This window comes from Hipposideros armiger, unplaced genomic scaffold (assembly GCF_001890085.2).
Source record: "Hipposideros armiger isolate ML-2016 unplaced genomic scaffold, ASM189008v1 scaffold_126, whole genome shotgun sequence".
In the NCBI taxonomy this organism is placed as follows: Eukaryota; Metazoa; Chordata; class Mammalia; order Chiroptera; family Hipposideridae; genus Hipposideros; species Hipposideros armiger.
The window spans coordinates 2039673-2061990 of NW_017731476.1; the positions used below are offsets into that span (position 1 = coordinate 2039673).

Consider the following 22318-nt stretch of genomic DNA (forward strand, 5'->3'; position numbering starts at 1 on the left):
AAGATTTTATTGGGGAATTGGGGGAGGGGAACAGTGTTGGGAAATTGGGGAAGGGGACCCGCCAAGTTGTTGTTCTTCAGTCTTCGTTGAATCTGGCTTCCCATCGGCAACTCGTGGCCTCTAAGCTCAAGGTGCTGTGTTACAATCTTAGTTGTGGATGGGCGTAGCCACCATCCCATGCGGGAGTCGAACCAGTGGCCTCGTTGTTAAGAGCACATGACCTATCCACTGAGCCATCTGTGTGGCAGCTCAGCTCAAGGTGCCGAGTTCAGTCTTAGTTGCAGGTGGGCATAGCCCACCATTGAACAGGCAATCTTGTTAACACCAGCTGAGCCATCCTGCCACCTGTTGGCAGCTCAATGACAGCTCAGCTCAGGCGCAGCATCACTGGCCCATGTGGCAATTGAACCGGCGGCCCTGTTGCTCAGAGCTCGCGCACTTAAGCCAAATCTTAACCATCTGAGCCACTCGGCTGGCCCTCTGTTTTCACTCTTAATCCAGTCTTTTATTACTCTTTTTTTTGTTGTTCATTGTTAAGAATTTTTAAAAAGTCCTCCTGTGGCTTTTAATTATGTCCGAAAGTAGCTTAATGTCACCATTTCTTCTGTAAAAGACCGGAACCTCAGATGGACAGGAGGTGGCAGCGAATGTGCTCTCTGGGCAAGTGAAGTCCCTGTTGACCCACTTCCTCCAGCTGGTCTGAGTGGAGTTTGGGCAGGTGTGTGGGACATGCCCTCACCTGGGGGCCAGCTGGGTTGTGCATAGTGGTCTTTATTCTGACCGGCCCCCACTCCCTCTGACAGTGGAAAATTGAACTTAAAAACATCCAACAATCTTGATTTTTGCACCCAAAACGGACCTGAGCGGGCAGATGTAAACAGCTGAGAATTTTTGGTTTTTCATATGTGTTTGTTCTCTTGCCCTGGTTACCTTGTAATTTCCTAGGGCGGTAGTGAGGGTGGGTTTTCTTGGGAGTCTGTTGCCTGCACCAGCGCTAACAGACATGCGAGTCTGTGAAGCTCTAAGGAAGGGGACGCGGGGAGGAAAGTGTGACTTCAGCCTTCTCTGTCTGGTGACTCCTGATAGAAACCACTGTGCTGTGTCGGAGAATAGCTGGCCTGAGGAGAGCGGCTTGTGCACCAGATTGTCCTTGACAGGCCAGCCACGTGGCCATGGATGCCCCACTCAGGTAGCAGATGTCCCACTCCCGAGCACGGGAGGCCGGGTGAAGACAGAGCTGGTGTCCTCCTGGTAAGGGCCACCCAGCCCCCAGCCTTCCCTCACCACTCTGCTTACAGCTCCTCAGGAAGTGGGTCTCAGCGGGCAGAAGGGGGTGGCTTGATAACTCCCCAAATCAGTGGGATGTGGGCGACTATTGAGAACAAAGTGACATTCCAGAAAGTTAAAACTTTAATGACCTTTTTTGTACCAGTACTCCTTTCTCCTCAACCTCCTTTCTCTGAATCCGTGCTATGAAATACCTCTTCCAAGGGTAGCACAGTCAGCAACCAGGTAATTATAATGTTCCTGCAACTCCAGCCTCCGTCAGCACCTTTCTGGAGCCGGTGAGCTGCTCTATGCTCCTGCCTGCTTTGGCTGGTGTCAAGGGCTGGGACACAAGGCCAGTGGTGCGTGGACATGGGCAGGGCCTTTGGGACCCTTGCTTTACGGCATCCCCTTTACAGTCCAGAAAAGGAAGGAAATTCATAGATACTATATTCTGTTTACATTTAGAACTAAGACAGACGTGTACATGTATACGTGTATCGTATTACAAAGGAGAGAGAAAGAGGTGCAAGGCGTCCTAAGATCATTTGTATTTCAGTAGGTCAGTGCCTGGGTACAGCTGTACTAGATGCTGAAAAGGTGACAGTAAAAATATACCTGGTGTAGGTGTCACTATGGGTGATGTGATTTTTCTTCTAAAGTGGTGAACAGTTGTTGGGAAAATTCTGAACAAACAAAACCCAGTCTCCTGTGATTTGCAAGGTGGTGGCATCCCTGCAAAACATGGCGTGGGGCCACTGGGCAGCGACGGGAATCCATTAGCTCCTGGAATCATGCCTGGTGCGTAATAGAAATTTAGAAAGTAATTTGTGTCAAGTGAATTGCCACTCCCTTCAGAAACCCCATGACAACAATAGAAAAGACATTCTTCAAAAACTTGTGAATCTGTCAGCTGAGAGGTTGACAATTTGGGAAGCAGTGCTGCTGCAACTGCTAAGTGCAAAGAGCTGAAGCCTGGACTATGAGGGCTGGTGGGGACCCCATGGTTCTGGACCCCGCACCTCATCTTCCCAGGCCCCTCTAAACTCAGCTTAAGGATGATGATAGACTGAAATCAGGGTGGGGGCTGAATGGCCAGGTGGCCCACAGCAAAGACATAGGAAGTCCATCCTCTGGGAACATCAGGCACGGTGGAGGACTGAGTGCAAGTGTGCTCCAAATGGGGAGACCTGGCTGCCCCCCACCCCTGGTGCTCAGACAGGACCCATGTGGCAGCAGACGGTCTTTCTTAGAACGGTCATTAGTTCAAGAGATGTGCGCTCCACACACCCTGATGCACCTGGCAGCTTTCTCATGAGCCCAGGTCACAAGCCGGAGTCACCCAGAACCTCCTGTGGCTTTTTAGGGTCTCTGAGGGGTAAAAGGACAGCCAAAGTCTGTCACAAGGCGAGGAAACACATCTGAGAACCTTCACAATCTTATAGCGTATTTTGCCTTGTATAATGCGCTCCCATGTATAATGCGCATTGTTTTTGGCCCAAACTTGCAGGGGAAAAAAATCTTTCGTTTTAATTTTTTTTTTTTAAGATTTTTATTGGGGAATTGGGGGGATGCAAACAGTGCTGGGGAATTGGGGGAAGGGGAACAGACAAGTTGCTGTCGTTTTGTTTTCAGTCTAGTTGTGGAGGACGTTGCTTCACTGGCTCAAGTTGGCACCATCACTGCGCTCTTCCCGGGTGAGGCAGATCAGTTGCCGGCTTCTGGACGGCCGCTCACTGTGGCTGCTGGCCGCTCACGCTGGCTGCTGGCTACACACGGTAGCCCATGGCAGCCCACTGCCACAGGGGCTGCAACCTACGCCGTCGCCGGCGACCCACGGCAGCCCAGCTCCAGGTTGAGCCGCTGTTCAGCATCTTAGCTGCGGAGGGCAGTGTAACTGGCCCTCACATGCGGGATCCGAACCGGGGCCCTTTGGCATCCCAAGCCAGTTCTTAACCATTGTGCCACTCGGCCGGCCTTCGTTTTAATTTTTTAATTCAAATTTTTATTTGTTTACGTTTAGGTACTTGTTTTTTGTATTATAAAGGAATTTTAGCATTCATTTTTTTAACATATTATGGTACAAGAAATTTTATGCAACAAATAATTACAAAACACAAGAACAGGGCCGGCCGAGTGGCTCAGTTGGTTAAGAGCTCGCTCAAGAGTTTGAGCTCTGAGCAACAGCGGTACGAAGCCCGACCCAAGCTGAGCTGCCGCTAAGCTGCCAAAACAAAACAAAAAAAACACAAGAACAGATACGAGGTACAAGAAATTTTATGTACTGGTAACAAATTTATGATATTTACGCATCATAGAAGGCCAAGAACCCTTCATTGTTGCAAGTTTGTCGTAAACTCAACAAAGCCGATTATCGTATTCCAGGGTATTATTTTGCATACGGATGTCATTATTGATTTCTAGAGTTACACTTTTAACGCATAAGCATAAATAAAAGAATTAACAACATTTATGTAGGGGCCGGCCGAGTGGCACATTGGTTAAGAGTTGGCTTGGGGCACCAGCTCTGAGCAGCAGGGTCCCGGTTCGGATTCCACGTGAGGGCCAGTGACACTGCACCCTTTACAGCTAAGATGGTGAACAACAGCTCGACCTAGAGCTGGGCTGCCGTGAGTCACCGGCGACAGCGTAGGCTGCAGCCCCTGCTGCAGTGGGCTGTTGTGAGCTACTGTGAGCGGCCAGCAGCCGGCGTGAGCTGCCATGAGCCGCGCGAGCAGCCATCCAATGGCTGGCTAGCGACTGCCTCACCCGGGAAGAGCGCAATGATAATACCAACATGGGCCAGTGAAGCGACATCCTCCACAATTAGACTGAAGAACAAAAGGGCAGCAACTTGTCTGTTCCCCTTCCCCGATTCCCCAACGCTGTTCCCCTGCCCCAATTTCCTAATAAAACCTTACAAAAAAGCCCAAAAAACATTTATATAGATACTGAATTAGTACTACCCATGTATAATATGCATTCTTATTGTTCCCTCACAAATTTGGGCAAAAAAGTGTGCATTATACACGGCAAACTGTGATAATTAATGTCTGAGATATAGAGATAGTGTATCCAAGAACCAAGAACAGGATGCTGTTATAAAGGAACATTCCAGAGGACCCAAAAAAGCTTTTAGAAATTAAATTAAAAATAGAAGTTTTTTAATCATAGGGCAGGAAGATAAAGTTGAGGGCATCTTCTAGAAAATGGAACACAAAGACAGAGATGGGAGAAAAGGTGAGAAAGCTGGCTATTAGCCCAGAGGTCACTCCCTGGCTAATGGGAGGCCAGGATGTGGGACAGAGGAACCTCTGGGTAGAGGGGTAAACGGGGGTCCTAAAGGGCTCCCGGGCTCCAAGTACAGAGAGTGAAAAATACCCACCAGAACACTGGGCAGATAATTAATACTGTGAAAGCTTTCAGAGTAAAATGGGCATGTGAGGAGGACTGGGAATCAGAATAGAGCTCATCTCCCCTGGGAGCCTCTGGTCCCTTGCTGCTGGCCCCTGATGGCATCCCCGCGCCCTGCGTCCATCAGGGTGTGTCCGCAGTCCTAGGGCCTGAGACCTGGTCATCCTGTGGGACCCCTCCCCATGGGCAAGCTGCTCTAGTCCCGAGAGGCCTGGCTGACCCCTGTGCTGCAGTAGTGGTTCCGGCTCCCAATACCTGATTTCTGTTCTGAATTGTCATAACTGTGCTGTACAAGGTGTTAAATGTTTTGAATAAAACCTCTGGTCATCATTTTTCTCAAAGAGCTGCTCGATATTTAAGGACTGATGGGGTGATGTGAGGAAGGGGGTGATTGAAACTCTCCAAAAACAAGTCTTCAGACCTGAGAATCGTCAGAGCTGATTCCTCGTGAAGTTTGGTTGATGCCCGTCTGGCTGGGCCGGGACCAGAGGGCTCCAGAGAGCAGGGCCACTGTCTGTGAGTCTGAATCACCTCAGTGGTGATGTTCGTTCAGCCACCAAACACCAGCTTCTCTTCTGCAGTGTTCCCTGAGAACCCTGTTCTCTTCTGAGCCCTCTGATGGGGGTGGGAGCTGTGCAGCAGGAGGAGGGTAGGGAGAGAGACACCCCCCCATACCAGTTCCCAACTCTGCCTGTCCGCGTGGATCCCACGTGTGTGTTTGACAGAGCGTTGAGTGGAGCTGCTAGAGAGCGGGCACTGGGCATCCTTTCTGACGCGGACCAAAGTTAACGTCCTATTGTCCTGGGTGGAACATGGGCAGATGGGTCAGCAGGGTGCCCAGGGCACACAACGCTCATGATGCTGGTTATGGGAAGAGGCTCAGCAAGGTGCAGCTGCGGCGCCAGCCCTCTGTCCCCTGTTTCTCCTAAGCCCTTCCTGGGTGCCCTCTCCTCCCTGCCAGGCCCTTGGACCACAGCACAACCTCCAGGGTGGCTTGGCTGCAGGGCCGCTCCTTTCGTAAGGGCCAGACCTGACAGGAGATGGGAGCAGTCAGGGTCCAGTCCCCTCGGCCCAAGCCGGCTGGGCCGATCTGCCACATGGAGGGGACATTGCCTAGAGGATGGGCATCCATGTCTGTAGCCTCCCTGGAAATTGCCCTCCAGGGTCGGTCTCACAGAAGCTGTGCAGCCAGGACTGAGGAGGCGATTCCTGGGCCAAATCTGTGCTTCCTGTTTGACAGAGAATTCCAGGAGTTTCCACCCACAGAAGCTGGTTATCAGCAGAGGAGAGCTGGGGGATGGGCGAATTCAGAGCAGGGATGGTGACAGGCCTGAGCTCTGTTGCTTCCTGAAGAATAGTTCTCTCACTCAAGAACACATGCAAGAGAATCTTCTCTCCCTTTAAAAGAAAAAAATTGTGGTATAATATATATAACTTGAAATTTACCATTTTAATTATTTTCAGGTTGTACAGATCAGAAGAATTAAGTACATTTTCACTGTTGTGTGACCATCACCGCTGTCCATCTCCAGAACTTTTCCCAGCTTCCCAAACTGAAGCTCTGTCTTCATTGAACACAGACTCCCCATCCCCCTCCCCCAGCCCCTGGTGACCTCTAATCTACTTCCTGTCTCTATGACTGACTCCTCTGGGGACATCACAGGAGTGGAATCATACGGGATTGGTCCTGCATCTGGCTTATTTCCCTGAGCATAATGTCTTCAGGGATCATCCGTGTTGGAGCATGTGTCAGAATTTTATTCCTTTTTAAGGCTGAGTAATACTCCATTGTGTGTACATACCATTTTGATCATCTGTTCATCCCTCGATGGACCCTCGGGTGGTTTCCACCTTTTGATTATCGTGAATATATAACACTGCTATGAACACAAGTGTACAGAAACATACATGTTCGATTCCCTGCTTTTACTTCTTTGGGGTATAAACTTGGAAGTGGAATTTTGGATCATATGGTAATAATGTGTTTAATTCTTTGATGAACCGCCAGACTGTTTTCCATAGTGACCACCATTTTGCATTCCCACCAGCAGTGGACAAGGGTGGGTTCCGATTTCTCCACGTCCTCACCAACCTTTGTCATTTTCTGTTTTTCTTTCTCTTTTTTTTTTAAGAAATTTTATTGGGCAACAGTGTGTTTTTCCAGGACCCATCAGCTCCAAGTCAAGTCGTTGTCTTCAATCTAGTTGTGGAGGGCGCAGCTCAGTGGCCCATGTAGGGATCGGACTGGCAACCTTGGTGTTATGAGCCTGCACTCTAACCACCTGAGCTAACTGTCCGCCTCATTTTCTGTTTTTCTTGATAATAACCATCTAATGGGTGTGAGGTGATCTCTCATTGTGGTTTGATTTGCATTTCTCTGATGATCAGAGGTACTGAGCATTGTTTCATGTGTCTGTGGTCATTTCTATATAAGTCTTTTGCCCAGTTTTTATTGTTTGTTGTTGTTGAGTTGTAGGATTTCTTTATATATTCTGGATATCAGTCCCTTGTCAGCTATGTGATTTCCATATATTTTCTCTCATTCAATGGGCTGCATTTTCATTCTGTTGAGCATCCTTTGATGCGTGGAAGCCATGTTTTGACGTGTGGTTAGGAGTTGGCCATGTGCGGAAGCACAGCAGGGGTAGAGGTACCGGTGCCTGAGAGAGCTTGCCGTCTGCAGACGCTCTGGGGTTGGCTTGACACACGCACACATACCATGAGAGCAACACCTATGTTACAATGTCCATTTCCAAGCCCTCTTGGAGCAAATGATATATAAAATCATGAAACTGGGGACATGTTTCAGGCTTACGAGAGGAAGAGGAAACACTGAGCTTTTAGGAAGTTTCTGGATGATCTATAAGCCAGTTGAAGATCTTACATATAAGATAACATGCCCAGCACTGTCCCTGCTCCTACCAACTTCTCTTGGACTTTTTTCCTTAAAAGTATAAAACAAAAACAAAATATATGGCATGCATAGGTCGTGCAGAAAGCTCTCCAGAGAAATGGCATTTTAGCAGTTACTTTACCCTTAATAATGCTCCAAGCACGCTCCAGTTGTCAGTACCTGGGGGCTGCAGTGAACCCAAGAACTCGGAAATCCGATTAGCTTTTGAGAGTTCCCCTTGAGATCACACAAAATAGGTCAGTTGGGGGCCGGCCCAGTGGCGTGTTGGTTAGGAGTTGGCTTGGGATGCCAGCTCTGAGCAGCAGGACCCCTCCCCCGCCTTCGGATCCCACATGGGCCAGTGACGCTGCGCCATCTACAGCTAAGATGATGAACAACAGCTCGACCTGGAGCTGGGCTGCCTCAAGTCGCCGCCGACAGCGTGGGCTGCAGTGGGGCTGGCCAGCAGCTAGCGTGAGCTGCCATGAGCCGCCGTAAGCGGCCGTCCAGTGGCTGGTGGGTGATTGCCTCAGTCAGGAAGAGCGCAATGATAATACCAACATAGTCCAGTGAAGCGATGTCCTCCACAACTAGACTGAAGAACAAAAAGGACAGCAGCTTGGGCCGGTCGAGTGGCACGATGGTTAAGAACTGGCTTGGGATGCCAGAGGGCCCCGGTTCGGATCCCACATATGAGGGCCAGTGACACTGCCCTCCACAGCTAAACAGCTCAACCTGGAGCTGGGCTGCTGTGAGTCGCCGGCGACGGCGTTGGCTGCAGCCCCTGTGGCAGTAGGTTGCCATGGGCTACCGTATGTAGCCAGCAGCCAGCGTGAGCGGCCGTCCAGAAGCCGGCGACTGAGCTGCCTCGCCTGGGAAGAACGCAATGATGGTGCCAACTTTGGCCAGTGAAGTAACGTCCTCCACAACTAGACTGAAGACCAAAACGACAGCAACTTGTCTGTTCTCCTTCCCCGATTCCCCAATAAAATCTTTAAAAAAAAAAAATATGTCAGTTGGAGATGAGGTGTCCTCTTGCAGGCATACTGGGCTCTGCTCCTGGGCCACCTTCCCTTGGGCCAGGGCTGCGGTGCCCAGCACGCTCGGGTCACTGGGCTGGAGCCAGAAGAGGGCTTTAGCTGGGGACAGCGTGCCCCTTCACGCGACTCCACTGGGCTGTAGAGACTGAGCCCTGGTGAGGCGGGTCCTGGTGGGTTGTCCTCAGGAGCCGACTTCAGCCACCCTCTGCTTCCTTGCAGGGATCGACTACAAGACTACCACCATCCTGCTGGACGGCCGGCGGGTCAAGCTGGAGCTCTGGTGAGTCAGGCTGTGCGAGGCTGCGGGGCTGGGGGCAGGGCTACAGCACTTCAGAGGTATTGCTGGGACCTCGGGAGCTAAATGACATTAAGTCAAGAAGCCTTAAAGAAACAGGAAGGAGTCCTGTTTACATTTCATGTGGAATAGCTGTTGAAAGAGCTCCTGTGTAAAAATGGAATGGATTCTGCTGTTATGCAGAAACTGAAAGGTCTGAGGCTGTTTGTTCTGATAGAGCCCAGCTCCCTTTGCCCCGTAAAGACTCATTTCCACAGTGGCCATGGCCCCTCTTCCCTCTCTTTACTGGGCCACACCCAAAGGAGCATTTTTCAGAGCCTTGAAGTTGGGAGTAAATTCCCACAGGTTTGGAGTTCTCCAGCCTGGCAGGGCAGTCCCCTGGGCACCCGGGCCCACAGAGGTTGGCCAGTGTGAGCTGTGGAGGATGAGAGTGAGTACTTTGCAGGGATCACTACGCACGCCGGGGTCCCACAGGCTGTGTCCCACTGACCCCCGTTGCCCCCGCCCTATGTTTCAGGGACACATCGGGCCAGGGCAGGTTCTGCACCATCTTCAGGTCCTACTCCAGGGGCGCACAGGTAAGACCAGCGACACTGCCAGTACTGCTCTCCAGAGGGACAGCTCGTGTTTCTGTGCTGTCACACCCCACGTGCATGACTCTTTCTAGGGAAGTTTGATGTTTGGATATCAGGCTTCCTTCCACTAGGCTGCCCTTTGAGCAAGGAGCCTCAGCGTCAGAGGGTACCAGGTCCCCATGTCCTTACTCTCTGTTCTTCACTCTGTGTCCCTGCTGGCTCCTGTGGCCGATGCCATGAGAGGTCTGCTGGGACCCTGTACTGTGGAAACTCGGCGTGCTCACCTGGTTCACTAGGAACCAAAAGTGAGTTTTCCCCGTCACCCAGGACCTCCACTTGTGGAGCGAGGAGGCTGCCGGGACAGCCAGGTCTGTCTCAGGGCTGGGGCCTCCCAGGGCAGGCTGGACTGTACAGAATGAGCGTTGGAGGGGCTGTGGGAGGGGCAGCCCCAGGACCTGAGAGAGGCGGGGTGTCAGCAAACAGTATGAGATGGGGGCTGTCCCAGGGGCTGCCATGGAAATGCATCCACGTTGGGTGGGTGTACAGGGGCCTGGGGCACCCCAGGAAAGTGTACATGGGTGCAGGGGCATCTTAGGGGAGCATGCAGGGGTTTGCTTGCCCCTTGCTCTGTCCCCTGGGCTCCCCCAACATGCTTCATGCTGAATGGACCTGTGTATGGTACGAGGCTGGAAGGAGAGGGGAAACGTAGTTCCATGAGCAGACCAGCTCTAGGCTCCCACTGCTGTGTCAACAATGAAGGACTTGGATGAAAGACCAGTCCTGTCTATAATACAGAGCAGGCCATGATTCCCCCCACCCCCAACTTCTGAAATTGCCAAGGGGACCCCCAAGTTCACACCTGCTCAGCCCTGCCCTGCACCTTAGGCAGTGTCCTCTGCCAGGAACAGCACACACTCATATGAGAGGGGGCACTTGGGCGTATTTTGGGGCCTCTGGCTGTGTGGGGTGCAGGCTCCAGATTGGCTGCACTGGCTAAGATCAGGAGCTTCCTGTCATGCCCTCACTCTGGCTTGGGCTCGTGGGGAGCACCATGTGGTATCCTTTTGGCTTTGTGAGTTGGGATTGATGGAGTCTGCAACTGCCCAGGCACCCCGTGCTCCTGCTGCTCTTGCTGCTGCACGGACACTGGACACGGACACTGGAGTCCAAGGGGGAGAGAAGTCTGTCCAGGGGTCTGGCTGAATCCGCTGAGGTGTTGTTGGGGACCCTTGACCCACACCATCCTCCAGGGCCTTCCTTAATGGGGGCCCCTCAGACTTGGTAGGAGGTGGGGAGACACCTAATGTGGCCTTCTTCTCTGCCGAGTGGGGGGCGCCGAGGACCCCTGGCTGGGCTTGGAGGCACCTGTCCTGGGAGCTACCACAGGGGTGTGGGTGATGGCACCTGGAGACAGTCTGCCAGTGTTGGGGGCCTGCAGAGGTGGCGCTTCACCCAGCAGTTCCACCTGGAGCAGCTGATCCTAAATAATCAGGGTGTGGATCACAGCTTGGGTGTTTGTCAGCAGCCCACATCGGCACCAGAGGTGGTAGTGAGAACTGCCTGCAGAACCCGGTGCCCTTCAGATAAGCGGGTCCCCAATTTCTTTAAAGAAGTGACTACATGCATGATTTTATACACACAGGAAGATGAGAAAGCTGTGTTCCAAACGGCAGCGCACATCACCCCAGACCGTGGGGTGACTCAGTTCTGTTGTCTTTCTTTTGCTTTTGAATATCTCCGTATTTTTCTGTAATAAACACACATTACATTTGACATTAAAAATTAAAGCAATAAAGGGGTCGTTACCTTGGGTTATGATAATGAAGAGCAATTGGGAAACATCTAGAAGACACTGAGATCAAACCTGAGAGGACTCAGCTCTTCTACATGCTCTGGGTATAAACATGCAACAGACTACAGACAGTTCTGTTCAGCTAACTGAAGACGCCCTATAAGCCTGGGAATTTGCCAGGTTATAGTGTTTTAAGGAGGCAGACGCTGGGTCATCACGTCCAAGTTCTCTCCAGAGTGTCCAGCCCAGTCAGTTGTGTATGTGTCGTTGCTCTTGCTTTGATTGTGGAGGTTCTTATCGTTTTTGGGCTAGAGGAGCCAGTCACCCATCTGGGGCCTGGGTGGTGGGTGGTGGATAGTGGGCTCTGAACTCGAGGCTGCCCTCGAGTGGCCCTGTCTCAGTGGCCCTGCTCCACCCTGTCCCACTGCCATCCTGCCTGGTGGTGGCAGTGCCAATGTAAAGATGGTATCCAGAGCAAGCGCCACCGGTTTGGTACAGAGCATAGCAGGACCGTCTCCCAGTTGAGTTTTGTATTTCCTGTCATGCTCCCACCCTTGGTTAAGACTGGAGAGGCCTCGTTAGGTCTGTTAGGGCCCAGGTCACAAAAACCACTGCCGACCCCTTGCTGCTATCACCTGTCCTGCAACAGGATTGCCTTGTGGTTCATAGTAACCTTTCTGTCTCCAAACTCCTAGGCCCAGGGCCCTAGTTGTCTGTTGCTGAGGTATGTATGAGGTGGCCACTTGTGACCCGGGGAAGCCGGTATCTCCTGCTGTTGGAGACAGAGTGTCCCCTGGGCTCCATGTACTGAGAGAGCTGGGGGTGGAGGGGCGTCCTGTTTAGTTGAAAGTTTGGAGTCACCTGGCTGAGCACCAGGGGGAACAGGGCCAAGTGCTGGTCTCCTGGATGGAAACGGATCGGTTCATTCCCACAAAAGGGGTTTCACATAGGAAATGGTCTAGGGTGCCACAAGTGCTGATTAGAACACCAGCATGCCCCTTGTCACCGGCTAGGTGGGTGGGTGTAGAGGTCAGGGACTGTTTAACAGTTGCTCCCCATTTTTGGTGTGTCACTTGCTTCTGGGCAGAGCCTGGGTGCTTGTGGGGGGGCAGGGGGCAGAGGTGTCCATGCGGAGCCTGTGTTCCTTGGAAGCTGTACCATACAAATGTACTACACGTGCCAAAATGGAATTTAATTTTTAAAAATGTACCTCTGTACCTTGTTTGGGGTGGTGATTGTACAGGTATATATATTTGTCCAAACTCATCAAACTGTTCACTTAAAACCTGTGCATCTTCAGGTATATAAACTATAGTTTGAAAAGTAACTTTGACAACAAGGGCACCCACTCCTGGGCCCAGCAATTCTACTTCTTTCAACTTGAACCGTATGTGCTCAGAAATTTATAATAAAGTAAGTTCGAAATGACCTGCGAGCTGACAGCACTGACTGATGAGCTTGGCCGGAGGTGCTGCCACTGTGGAAAGGGCAGGAGGTGCCAGCTGTGGGGGAGGCTCGGGTGGGGACCGCGTGGTTTGCAGCGTGACCTGTCTGTGCTGGGCACAAGCAGCTCTGTACAGAAACGTCAGGAAACAATAGATTATTCCTGGAGCGGTGGGGGAGTGCAGCAGCGGATGAGCTGCTATTTATACCCCAGAGTGCTAACTAATGTTTTACAATGTGAGCACATATTTTATTGTTTGAAAAAAACAGAGTATAGTGAGAACTGTTGGCCCCTCCTTCTGCCTCTTGGAGACACACAGCTGACCCCCTTGAGGGTCTGGCTCTGGTAACTAAGACCCTGAGTTTGGTTTCCCTGCCAAGTCCATGATCACTGTCGTCCCTGCTGCCTGCAGTGTGACCAGCTCTGTGTGCTCCCTCCCTGTATTGATGGGTCTCCTCTGTCATAACCCTGACTGTCAGATTTGGGCAGCCCCAGAGGCTGGTGCCAGCCTGGAGGGGCAGCCAGGGGATCCCCAACAGCCTCGGGGTGCCGTTGAAGCCTGAGCCCAAGCAATGGGCTTCTGCTCACTAATTTGAGCTTTTTAAACATAAACAAGAAGATAAGCCCCCATCCAGCCTTTCGACGTGTGGTTACATTCGCGGAAACCTTCTCTGTGTGGCGTGCTGTATGTTTCTGTTTTAAAACACTGTACTGTATGTAGCGTGTGGGAATCATGCTCCTGTGTGGTGTGCACCCGCCTAGGATGGGCACGTGTACTCTGAGGTGCACAGCTGTTACTTGGCATGTCTGCACCTCACCTTACTCAGCAGCCCCCTGACTGCACATGCAGTTTATTTGATACTCCGATGGACATCCGAGAAGGCTGGTCTTCAGACACATCCTCAATAATTTCTTAGGAGGGGATTTGGAGAGCCGTGCACCATCCCCACCTGATCCCAGGCCAGAGGACTTGGTTCCCTGTGCTCCAGGCAACAGGACTCACTCCTGCTACCCCGTGGTCCCCTCCAGTCTTACTCTCTGTCCCAACCAAAATGGTTTCTGCTTCTTCAGGTGGGCTCAAGGTGGTCTTTCCCTCCAGGGGTGGTGGGAGGCTCTGCTCTATGCAAGGCTTTCTGTCCAGAGAGCAGGAGTTACCAGGTGGGTGTTAAAGCAATTGCCATATTTGTCTAAAAAGGACCTAGGGGCTACACTTGTCTTCTAAAATATGAAGGACATTTTTAAGGGGAAAAGCTTTCAAAGTGTCTCATTTTGAGATGGAGATACTCTGTGCCTTCCTAATCAGCTGCGCTTTTTTTCTGCCCATGTGTGATGGAGACGTAGGCTAAATGAAGACGCAGTGGGATGGGAGGGTGTAAGTCTGCTTCTGAGTGGCGTGCAAGGCCAGACAGGCTGGGGGGCTCTGGGGGCACTCTCTGGAATCACCTTCCTGAGGCCTGTGACAGGTCACTGCTGAGACATTCAGGGCAGATGGAGACAGCCCAGAGCCGAGCTCCAAGTAATTAGTCTCTAAGGGATGTGACGGGAAAGTCTCATAGCAAATGCCCTGCTGCCTGGTGTGGCTGCACGCGCAGTTGCCCGAGTGACTGATGTCCTCTGCAAGTTTGGGTTGCAAAGCTGAGAAACGCCTCTGCTCACCTCCCCCGAGCCCTAGGCAGAGTGTCGGGGGATGCTGCCCACATCCGCCTGTCAGGATTGTCCGTCCACAGGGCCTGCCCCTCGCCATAGATGGGTGGTGTGTACCTGTCTTAGCTCTTGTGACTTTTAAATGGTCACAGGCTAGTGCTTACGATGTGCTTGGAGAAAAGAAGTTAAAAAAAAACGCCGGTTCTGTCTCAGCTTAGTTCCCAAGGGGAGATAGGGGGCAGCATTGAGCCCACAAGATCTTTGACCATCAGATGACATTGCTGCCACCCCACACGAGGGCGTCCAGGGCCACACGTGCCTGGCCACGGTGAGGAGACGCAGTGCCCAATACCAGAGGCCCCTCTTAATGTGACAGGGCCCCTCACAGTGTGTTGTCCCCACTGCCGTGTGCTAAGTCACCCATCCGATCCCCTGAAAGCTGTGTGGCTGTGCTAAGGGTCCCAGCCCTGCCTGTGCTGGGAGGGATGGCTTGTGTCCGAGCTCATGAACGTGCGGGACAGGAGCCCCTGGCGTGGCCGAGCCCTCAGCACCTCCCTTGCAGGGGATCCTCCTGGTGTACGACATCACCAACCGCTGGTCCTTTGACGGCATTGACCGCTGGATCAGAGAGATTGACGAGGTAGGTGTGCACCTGCAGACACCCCTTCCAGGGCCACCCCCTTCTGGGGCCCCCCATATCTGCCCCTCCTGTGGCCCCAGCTCCGTGCATCTCTCAAGCACTGACCGCCATGGCACTTAAAGGGCGGGTCCTGTCTCCAAGGGGCTGAGCCCCACCTTGTCACAGCGTGGGGAGGGAGGACAGCTGAGAAGGGGGCATCCCGCGTTCATGCCTTGCTGAGTCTTGTTCCCCCCCAAGCATGCACCTGGGGTCCCCCGGATCCTGGTTGGGAACCGGCTGCACCTGGCCTTCAAGCGGCAAGTGCCAACGGAGCAGGCGCGTGCCTACGCGGAGAAGAACTGCATGACCTTCTTTGAGGTCAGCCCACTGTGCAACTTCAACGTCACCGAGTCCTTCACGGAGCTGTCACGCATCGTGCTCATGCGGCACGGCATGGAGAAGATCTGGAGGCCCAACCGAGGTGAGGTGCAACCCCTGAGGTGAGGTGGGCCCCTGAGGCCTGAGAACAGAACAGTCAGCCCTTCAGAGATTGTGGTCCCTCTCAGGGGTCCGGGCTCCCTCGTCATGGGGCTTCCATGATGCGCTGTGGCTGAACCAGCATACTTCCTACATGTCCTCTGTTTGGGGATCCCCGGAGTTATGGGAGGGGCCTGTGTATTACCCTCTACTGGTGCACTTGTGCTGGGAGTGGTGCTGTGGGCCCTGATATGTCCTAGAGCAAACAGGGGAGCGGCTGCCAGCCCCTCCCTCCCAGAGTTGAGCCGTAAAGAGCCTGGCTGAGTGCTTCCCTGGTCCACGGACATAAGCCATGTCCTCCCAGAGATGCAGTCCCCTGCCGGGCTGGTGCTGGGGGCAGAGCGGCCAAGCCCTCAGAAGCGTGGTTCCCTGAGGCACTTCTCAGTGTGCAGCTCTAGGGGGAAAGCTGGAGCAGAGCGCCATCCAGTGGCTGCTCCTGGTGGTGCCTAGCACCAACGGAGTGGTTGGACATCCAGGGTCCGTGTTCCCGGAAACCTCTATGTCACACTGAGCATCACTGTGCTTATCTGGCCAGACACCTGCTCGCCCTCCTGCCTTGAGGCCTGAGGCTCTGAGATCTTGCAGCACCCCTCCCCCATGTCAACACCCCCAATCTGACCATCCTCCCCATGGTCTGACCCACCCCCATGTCTGACGCCCCTCCCCATGGTCTGATCCTCCCACGCACACACACACCTCCCCCTGAGGTCTGACCTCCCTTGTCCCCCCTAGTGTTCAGCCTGCAGGACCTCTGCTGCCGTGCCATCGTCTCCTGCACCCCCGTGCACCTCATCGACAAGCTCCCGCTGCCTGTCACCATCAAAAGCCACCTCAAGTCCTTCTCGATGGCCAATGGCATGAATGCTGTCATGATGCACGGGCGTTCCTACTCGCTGGCCAGTGGGGCGGGGGGCGGCGGCAGCAAGGGCAACAGCCTCAAGAGGTCCAAGTCCATCCGCCCCCCACAGAGCCCACCCCAGAACTGCTCCAGGAGCAACTGCAAAATTTCTTAGCGGGGCAGGCTAGTGCCTCCTGTGCCTGTCCAGATGCACTGGGGAGCGAGGGCTCAGGCTTGGGGAAGCTCCTGGCACCATGTGCAGGGAAGACTTTGGCCACAGGGTACCCTCCTGGGAGCATGGGCACACCTCGTGGGCAGGTGGCCTCCACCCGATGAGCCCTGTAGGACAGACAGCAGAGGCTGCGCTGTGGAGCGAGCCCAGGTCACCATGTGCTCTGCCTGGTCCCGCCTCCAGGGGACTGTCCTGGGTTCCCACAGAGCCTGGCTCACTTTTATTTATACAGAAGACATTTCACCACTTTCGTACCTTTTTAAAGGGCTGACGGGGAAGCCTTAATGCAGCCACGGGGTGAGCATGAGTCCACTCGTGGGGACGAACTTGGGGACATTAGAGAGGGAGGGATTTGCAGCAAAGATGGGAAGGAATCTGGTCACGTACACTTCATGTGGTGTGTGGGCTATACAGGGGCCCGTGGGGACACGTGGAGCTTCGGGCCACCGTCTCGGACCCCACTGCTCATTTTGGCCTTTCTGAGCATGGTGGTCAATGTGCCCAGCACTGTGTGGTGCCGGTGTGGGCCTGGCCGTCTGCACAGTGGGGCTGCAGCTTCCCGGGCGATGTCCCAGTGTGTCATGGAGCCATGGGATCCCAAGTGGAGCACCGACGTTTCTGGAAGAGGAGAAGCGGGGTGCACCCCACATCCTTTCCTGTGTGAGGGCATCTTGGGTCACGTTTACATATGTTGCTACGTGAGACAGGCTCAGCATCTCTCCGAGTGAAGATGCAAAGCCATCTGCAGGTGATAAGTATTCAAGGGGCCGCCTGGTGCTGTGCGGTTCTGTACTGAGTCACTGCCCACTCGCCTCCCAGGCGTCTGGACCCAACTCTTGCCAGCTTCTGTTCCTTGACCTTGGGTGTCACCCCATAGCTGCTTCTTGCCCAGCATCACCCCTCTGCGAGGTCCCATGGCACCAGAACCATTCTACCCATTTCTTTCTTTCTTTTTTTTTTTTTTTTAAGCTGATCCATCCTGCCATCTGTTGGCAGCTCAGCAGCTGCTCAGCTCGGGCCAGGAATCGAACCGCTGTTGCTCAGAGCTCAAACTCTTGAGCGAGCTTTTAACCAACTGAGCCACTCGGCCGGCCCCATTCTACCCATTTCTTAGTGGTGTCACCTGGAGCAGCCACAGCGGTGACCCCAAGTCCCTCCTCCAGGACCTGGCAGCCAGCCCTGTGCTGGAGGTCTGCCTCCTCCAATCCGCCTGGCTGGTGACCTAGCCACTGGTCATACTGGTGCTCAACTCTACCTCCTGCTGGGCCCTCCCTGGGCCTGAGACCCCCTCATGCTGGGGCACCTCTGCAGTGGGTATCTTACCCCCAGGGCAGCCCCATGTCTGCTCTTCTGGGAGGCAAGTTGGGGAGGGGGCGGAGGCCCATGTGAGCAAGGGCGCCTGGGAACCCCTGCGGAGGCCTGGCCACCAGCAGGGTCAGGCAGAGGAGGCCCCGCCCATCCTGTCCCACCAACCCAACCCCTTTCTTTGGACTTTGATCTGAATCACACGGACTTTATTTTGAGGCGTGGACTGTCCTGCGTTCACCACATAAACACTACCCTTTGCTGCTGACACTTGCACCATTCCTGAGCTCATTTTGGACTGTTTCTTTGTATAGTAAATGTAATTCAGCTCTGACCTCCAGGCTGCATTTTATGTGAATTAAAAGTCTCTGGTTTTAACTGGCTGGAGGGTTGGAGGTGTGATGCAGGGGGGTGGGTCTTTACTCTGAGAAGGTAGGTCCAGCACAGCTTTGTTGACCCCTCCGTTCCCCATGACTGGCCGGACTGGGAGGCCTGAGCTTGGCTACAGCCGCCCCCCATTACTGGGCAGGCTGCATTTCATGGTGAGCCAGGCAGGCAGCCCTCCCCAGCCTGTCCCTCCCTCTGTGGTAGGGAAGCAGATGCTGGCAGACCACTTGCTCTCTGCTGCCCCCAAACGCTAGAACCTGGGATTCTGAACCCTTGCTGATGACTGGCGGGGCCTAAGAGCTGAGCTCCTTGTTGCCTGAGAGGGTGGTGCACATGGAGCCAGGAGTGCAGCGTGGGACCAGGGGTGGGCCATGCCCTGAGACTTACTCCAGCCTTGGGGACCAGGGCCCAGGGGTGTGGTGAACGCCCTGGAGGTCAGCAGGGATGGGGGGGACAATGCTCTGAATGCGACACTCAGTGGCCCCACACTCAGACCACACTTTTGCCTGCAGCTTTTAGGAGGGTCTTGGGCCTTGAGCCCCGTCTGGTCTGGCCCAGTGCCCCCCCCCCGCACACCCATGGTCCTCTCGCAGGGCAGACCAGTGGCATCCTCCAAACCTGGGACGCCTCTCTGTCTCATTTTGACCAGACCAGGCTCTTATTACCCGGCCTCCTGGGTCAGAAGGTCAGACACAGGGTCACGGGATGTTTTCCATCCAGTCTCAGCAGATGCTCCTGGGGCCCCAAGGAAGGGTTTGTAAGGGCGGATTCTGGCAGCCCCTGCGTTTGATCTCCCTTCCCCCTCCTTCCCAGTCCTGAACCAGGGCTGGGAGGGTCCGCCAGACGGCTTTGATCCCCCGAGCCCAGGGCCTGGAGGGAGGAGGGGCTCCGGTTACAGTGTCCCCTCCCCTCCCCTCTCCGGCCAGAGCCGGCCGGCCCTTCTCCGCCCCTCCGTAACCCTCGTGGCCAGTGTCTCCTTGCTCCTGGGCCTCAGCCCCTCCCGAGCCCTGCCCCCCCTCCCTGCTCCCTGCCCTACGCTGACCATAGAGGGGCCAGACTGGGAAGAGGCCGCGCCAGAGCTGAGAGAGACCTGGAACCCACCCAGCCCTCCACACACGGGTGTTGAAACAAGCATCTGCTGTGGGCTCAGACCTTGGGGGCCAAAGGGAAGCCAGGAGGACCAGCCCGAGGGCAGGGGCACCGACTAAGGCCTGGAAGGGTGGATGCCTGCAGGGAGCTGGGCTCGCTGGGGCCTGAGGGGCTGGCGGCCACACACCCCCGCCCCCTGGCCCAGTGGTCCCCATGTCGGCCCAGAGGCTGCTCCTGCCGCTACTCCTCATGGTTGGGCTAATCTTGGGGGCCAGCCTGCCGCAGGGACCTGGGAGCCACCCGGGGGTGTGCCCCAACCAGCTCAGCCCCAACCTGTGGGTGGACGCCCAGAGCACCTGTGAGCGTGAGTGCGTCGGGGACCAGGTGAGCATGGGCTTCATTCCCACCCACCCCGGTGGGGGGCCCAGAGAACTGGGATGGCCTGAAGGAAGCCCAGACCCCACCCCTGTCCCCAGGTCTTGCCTGCAGAGGGGACCACAGCTCCGGAAGCCTACTTCTTCCTTGGCTCCCACACTCCTACCAGGGTTTCAGGCCGTGCCCTGTATGAGGGTCTCAGGGGACACCCCCAACCTTTGCCCTCCCTATTCCCCAAACCTGCCCACCCCCACCCTGGGGCCAGTTGTTCTCAGGACCAGCCAGGTAGAGAAAGGCAGGAGCCACATCCAGATATCCTGCCTTTTCAGCCCTGCCCTGCCTCCCCCAAAGTGGCCTGAGCATGCTGCTCTTCTTCCCTGGGCCTCAGTTTCCTCATCTGTACTATGGGAATAATCAAACCCTGCTTTGAAGGGCAGGGTCTAGGATTCAGTGAGGTTTCGTAAGATGACACACAGGACTGGTGTATGAGGCAGGGGAAGCTCACTGCTTTGGATGGAAAGCGAATTTGTGCAACTCTGTTTTTCAGAGGGGGAACAGGCTCAGGGAAAAGCAGCAGGGGTGTGCCCTGCTCAGCAAGCCAGAGGCCTGGGTAGGGCTGGGGGTGTTAGGGCACCCGCTGAATTTGTCCCCCACCCCCCCAGGACTGCGTGGCCGCTGAAAAGTGCTGCACCAATGTGTGCGGGCTGCAGAGCTGCGTGGCTGCCCGCTTCCCTGATGGTGGCCTGGCTGTGCCCACACTGGTGGCCTCGTGCGAGGGCTTCACATGCCCGCAGCAGGGCTCTGACTGTGACATCTGGGATGGGCAGCCTGTGTGCCGCTGCCGTGACCGCTGTGAGAAGGAGCCCAGCTTCACCTGCGCCTCCGACGGCCTTACATACTATAATCGCTGCTACATGGACGCCGAGGCCTGTTTGCGTGGCCTCCACCTGCACGTTGTGCCCTGCAAACATATCCTCAGCTGGCCACCCAGCAGCCCAGGGCCACCCGAGACCACCGCCCGCCCGACGCCTGGGGACGCCCCGGTGCCACCAGCCCTCTACAGTAGCCCTTCCCCCCAGGTTGTGTATGTGGGGGGCACTGCCAGCCTCCACTGCGATGTCAGTGGTCGCCCGCCACCCGCTGTGACTTGGGAGAAGCAGAGTGACCAGCGGGAGAACCTGATCATGAGGCCAGACCAGATGTACGGCAACGTGGTAGTAACCAGCATAGGGCAGTTGGTGCTTTATAACGCCCGGCCTGAGGATGCGGGCCTGTACACCTGCACCGCACGCAATGCTGCCGGCCTGCTGCGGGCCGACTTTCCACTCTCCGTGGTCCAGCGTGAGCCAGCCAGGGACAAGGCCCCCAGTGCCCCCACCCTGGCTGAGTGCCTGGCCAACACACAGGCCTGTGCCAGCCCCACCTCCAGCCGTGTTCTCTGGCACTTTGACCCACAGCGGGGCAGCTGCATGACCTTCCCAGTTGGCAGCTGTGACGGGGGCACCTGGGGGTTTGAAACCTATGAGGCGTGCCAGCAGGCCTGTGCCCGTGGCCCCGGGGACACCTGTGTGCTGCCAGCCGTGCAGGGCCCCTGCCAGGGCTGGGAGCCACGCTGGGCCTACAGCCCCCTGCTGCAGCAGTGCCACCCCTTTGTGTACGGTGGCTGTGAAGGCAACAGCAACAACTTCGAGAGCCGAGAGAGCTGTGAGGATGCCTGCCCTGTGCCGCGCACGCCGCCCTGCAGGGCCTGCCGCCTCAGGAGCAAGCTGGCACTGAGCCTGTGCCGCAGCGACTTCGCCATCGTGGGCCGGCTCACCGAGGTGCTGGATGAGCCTGAGGCAGGCGGCAGCAGCATCGCCCGCGTGGCCCTAGACGACGTGCTCAAGGACGACAAGATGGGCCTCAGGTTCTTGGGCACCAAGTACCTAGAGGTGACGCTGAGCGGTATGGACTGGGCCTGCCCCTGCCCCAATGTGACAGCCGGGGACGGCCCACTGGTCATCATGGGTGAGGTGCGAGACGGGGTGGCCGTCCTGGATGCTGGAAGCTACGTCCGCACTGCCAGCGAGAAGCGCATCAAGAAGATCTCAGAGCTCCTGGAGAAGAAGGCCTGCGAGCTGCTCAACCGCTTCCAGGACTAGCCCTGCCCACCCGGTGCTCTGCCTGCCCCTGCCCTACCATGCCTCCAAATAAAATTGGTTCCCAGGAGGGACCTTGTGGCCTGCTGATGCTGAGCCTCCCAGGGGTACTACCCTTTCCCCACCCAGCCTGTAATTCAGCTAGGGTCCTGCCACCACTCTGGGGCTTTGTCTCCCATCCTAGGTCACCAGGGAGCACCAGTTTCCCACTGGGGAGCCTCCTGTCTCCCTGCAGGAGGCCCAGAAGTGGGTGCCACCTCCCATGGTGGAGGTCCATGCAGCCAGCTCAGTCCTGCCTCAGCAGTCCCTGGGTCCTCTTCCTTCTGTGCTGCCCAAGCAAAGCAGCAAGGTCCAGGATGTCCCCAAGTCCTGGCCCCACAGGCCAGACCCTTCCTGCCCCCAGTATGGAGCCCTCAGAGACAGCCTGCCCACCCA

The 22318-nt window shown here is 55.3% G+C and overlaps 2 protein-coding genes across 4 annotated transcripts in view; both read left to right on the forward strand.

The window, feature by feature from the left end:
- RAB40C (RAB40C, member RAS oncogene family) overlaps nt 1-17602 on the forward strand; it is a 31009-nt gene extending 13407 nt beyond the window's left edge. For all 3 annotated transcript variants that reach the window (XM_019648680.1, XM_019648678.1, XM_019648679.1), the window contains exons 3-7: nt 8833-8893; nt 9426-9486; nt 14926-15003; nt 15241-15463; nt 16252-17602. In XM_019648680.1, coding sequence (XP_019504225.1) covers nt 8833-8893; nt 9426-9486; nt 14926-15003; nt 15241-15463; nt 16252-16532 — 704 coding nt within the window. In that variant the 3' untranslated portion in view covers nt 16533-17602. The remainder of the gene's footprint in view (nt 1-8832; nt 8894-9425; nt 9487-14925; nt 15004-15240; nt 15464-16251) is intronic.
- Nucleotides 17603-17610: 8 nt separating this feature from the next.
- On the forward strand, nt 17611-22276 carry WFIKKN1 (WAP, follistatin/kazal, immunoglobulin, kunitz and netrin domain containing 1). The gene is made up of 2 exons (XM_019648685.1): nt 17611-19754; nt 20408-22276. The coding sequence occupies exons 1-2, from the start codon at nt 19584-19586 to the stop codon at nt 21884-21886; spliced, it is 1650 nt and encodes a 549-aa protein (XP_019504230.1). The 5' UTR covers nt 17611-19583; the 3' UTR covers nt 21887-22276.
- Nucleotides 22277-22318: the final 42 nt, after the last annotated feature.